At 41.3% G+C, this 3783-nt stretch overlaps 1 protein-coding gene across 3 annotated transcripts in view; it reads left to right on the plus strand.

Moving 5' to 3' along the window:
- The first annotated feature begins 2499 nt into the window (after positions 1-2499).
- egln1a (egl-9 family hypoxia-inducible factor 1a) overlaps positions 2500-3783 on the plus strand; it is a 40913-nt gene continuing 39629 nt past the window's right edge. The window contains exon 1 of one of the 3 annotated variants that reach the window (XM_080868827.1): positions 2500-3520. In XM_080868827.1, coding sequence (XP_080724953.1) covers positions 2834-3520 — 687 coding nt within the window. In that variant the 5' untranslated portion in view covers positions 2500-2833. The remainder of the gene's footprint in view (positions 3521-3783) is intronic. The other 2 variants (XM_080868829.1, XM_080868828.1) reach the window with 2 other exon arrangements.

A 3783-nucleotide genomic window follows, 5' to 3' on the forward strand; every position in this document is an offset into this window, starting at 1 on the left:
TTTACACGCGTAGCAGGAAATTCAAAGAGATGCATCACGGGATACGTAGTTAAATGTCAGCATCAGGAGTTAGTTTTATTACAATGTTTTCCTTATTACTAATTTTCAAATAATTAGAATCTGCTTTTAGAAATTTGGCGTAAATATATAACAATTGCATTTATAATAATAACACAATTTCAATAACAACAATACAAACATATAACAGCTATATTTATAATAATTACATAATAATCGCTTTTATGACGTTATAACTATTAAGTAAGTTCTTGAAGATACCATGTATACTAATTAGATATTCCCATACCAAACCAAAAAGAAAGATGTGCCACACAGAACTTGTGCAGCCCAGACAATTTCTCTTTCCAGTCAAAATTCAAACGTAGAAATTCTCCAGACTGCCACCCTAAAATAACCAGTGTCTTAGATATTCCATCGAATATCTAAGACAACCTTTGGCGAATTACTCGTCTTTTCAACAAAACGTTCCACCTTGACTTCTTCCACAGATTGAAATGTCTTTACTGAAAGTCCTGCAGATGTGATTTGCGATTGCTTTCTGTTAACCATCTGTGCATCTTTTTGAATATTGGCCACTGTTGTGTGATGCTTACTGCATACGTTTGTTTTCATTCACTTTTCATGATTATTTTTAGGTCTCAATTTAAAATTGGGCGTCTCCCTGTGGTCATTTAACATCTCCGAGAAGTTGTTTTGTGCATCATATTTTTTTTCTTCTTGTTTTTATGTCATTGTCATTTTTTTTGTAGTTTTTTCCCCTTTTTGTAGTAACACCTTTCATCTTTTTACAACCACTCTCTTGGAATAAATGTACATATCATCACGTTTGGATTTACTATCTAATTTTGAGTGACAATTGGGGTATTTTCTATGTGTCATTGTTTTAACTTTGTATCTCTTTAAGTGTACTTTGTGTCTCATTTTAGTAATTTTACATCTTTGTATTGACATTTGGTCCCTTTACCAGCATCTTACATCTCTTTGGTGTGTCATTCTGGATGATTGTTTTGTGTATATTATATTTGTGGATAAAACAAGACCAGGACCCAGATGAAAAAACAAAACAATTTAACTTACCGTTGTGATGAATGAATGACAGGTGTTTGTCATAAAATATTTATATGAGTACCTCCATGCTCAATAAAATTTAAAATGTTATCCAATATGGCTTCCAGTAAGTGATTTAAGTCACCGGTCTGTCATAATCCTAAGTTTCATAAACTGCACGCCACCCAACTTATCTGTCTATCATAACAGCAGCAAGCTCTTTAACTTTTTGTTTGTGCGAAAGGAATTTCACCTATGCGAGCCAGGAATGAGAGCACAACACAGTGCTGCTGACTGGAGATGCCTTCAGGTGCTCCCTTCAAGCTCCTACAAACTGATTTGTGCCAAAAACTGGTTTCCGATTCTTCTGTTTTTATTATGTCTTTTTTCTCATAAATAGACTATAGTCAACAGGAGCCACGAAGGGGTTATATATAAAACAAAGAAACGACTTGTTCTGCAAAAAATCTTTATGACTCCGTCTTATTGCATCAACATCATGATTATAATCCAGTCCCTTTTGGCCAATTAAAATATCTTTATAGAAGTGTGATGTTAGTTCTTGACATTTTAATTTTAACGACACATTTGACTTGCAAGTGGGTAGCTTCTGTTTCACTAGCATCACAAGGTGACAGGGCTCAAAACGATTTGCTATCATTCATAAGTGGTATGTTTAGCAGATGTAAATACCTCCAATTATGTTTTTATTTGTATTATTTTGGGGGGACAAATACCAGAAATCACTTTTCGGCACGACACAGGTTTTTAGATGTTTCTTTTGCTTAATATAGAATAATTACAACAGCACAACCACACGCAGGTAGACAAATACTCATCAGAATATCTGGTTTCTTACTTTATAATTTAGGCTATATGATACTATTGCTTCGATAGGAAATGCGCACAAAACGAGTCAGCGATGCTTGAAGCAACACTTGCCATATGGCTATATCTCTTTTGCTTGTCCTTTCCACAAATCTGTAAGCGGTTTGTGTCAAATTTAAATGACAGCGCTACCTTTAATTTGCCATTACACAGTATTGCAGTGTTACAGTAATGGTGAAAGTCAGAAAGAAAGCAACATTGGATTTATAACCTATTATACTGGATTGGGTACTCAAAGTATAGAAGTATAATCATGCATTTATGCCCTTTCAGTCTGTTGCACATTTTGTTCATACTTATTACTGCATGGTTGGTGGAGCTAATTTTCTGCACTGTTAGAGAACATGAATATATTGCATAATTGAAACAGTTAGGGTAACATATGTACATCACTTTTTACCGACTGACCAGAGGCGCATGCCCACCCCCGACAAGACTTGAACATGAACTTTCACGTGTCGCAAACACGCCTTTTTTCACCGCCAACTGTCTGTCCGACCGCACCTGAAAGCAGCACGAGAGAGGCGGTGCCTTTGTGCTGACGTCAGAGCGGGCCGGTCCTCGAGCTGGGCTGGCTGAGCACACTCTGAGCGGCGACATCCATTACCCCGGGAAGGAGAGCTAGCTTGCAAAAATGCCTCCCAAAGACCTCGACCCACCCCTAAAAGCTGGTCCATGGGCGCACGTTGTCGTGTTATTCCGCTGACACACGAGGAAGAAAAGGACATGAGTGCGATAAAATGGCAGGGTTTTGAATGTTTGATTCCTCTGGGTATCAGCGTGGCGTCGGCGGCGGGTCGTTTCCAAAGTTGTCGATTAGCAGAGCGCGTGAAGGATCGGTATTAAAGGAGCAGTACGCCTCCTGTATCCTCAAAACATGGAGAAGCCGCAGAGCGAGCTGGACCGAGACCGACAGTACTGTGAACTTTGCGGGAGGTTTGATAACCTTCTTAAGTGCGGTAGATGCCGCAGCTCCTTCTACTGCAGCAAGGAGCACCAGAAGCAGGACTGGAAGAAACACAAGCTCATTTGTAAAGAGGCGGACAAGCCGCAGCCGCCCGCACAGAAGCCCGAGCAGGCACCGCCGCCCGGGGACGACGAGGCGCCTGAGAAATGTCGAGAAGAGCAAAGCTCCGAGCAAGCAGACATTGCAAACACAAAAGCACTGAGAATTGAGGTGAGAGCTGGACATGATATGTCCGACAGCACCGTCACACCTAACGGACAGAGCAGCTTATCCCCGCAGAAACTTGCCATGGAGTGCATAGTGCCGTGCATGAATAAGCACGGCATCTGTGTGGTGGACGGCTTTGTAGGAGCAGAGATCGGGCTGGGCATTCTTGAAAATGTCAAGGCCCTGTACGAAACTGGCAAGTTCACAGACGGTCAACTGGTGAGTCAAAAGAGCGACTCCACTAAAGACATCCGAGGGGATAAAATCACGTGGCTCGATGGCAAGGAGCCCCGCTGCGAGAGGATCCAATTTCTAATGAATCGCATGGACGACCTGATCAGACATTGTAATGGCAAACTGGGAAACTATGCGATAAATGGAAGAACAAAGGTAAGTACGAAGCACACGCGCATACTGCGCATCTACTGCATTCATCCTCCAGGAGCCAGAGGCTTGCTGGTGCGACACCTGCCACACACACTACAAGGTCAGGGAAGCAGCAATACTCTGCGTGGGGATGAAATCAAAAGTACCGCAGGTTTTTAACAGGGGTGCATCATTCTGCAGAAGCTTTTTTTCTCCCACTTTTGTCGTTAAAGCGCTATTAGGTGTAACAGATCAACCTTGTTTGCTAATTAGATTCGACTTTGCGG

The sequence above is a fragment of the Rhamphochromis sp. 'chilingali' genome, assembly GCF_963969265.1.
Source record: "Rhamphochromis sp. 'chilingali' genome assembly, chromosome: 20".
Classification (NCBI taxonomy): domain Eukaryota; kingdom Metazoa; phylum Chordata; class Actinopteri; order Cichliformes; family Cichlidae; genus Rhamphochromis; species Rhamphochromis sp. 'chilingali'.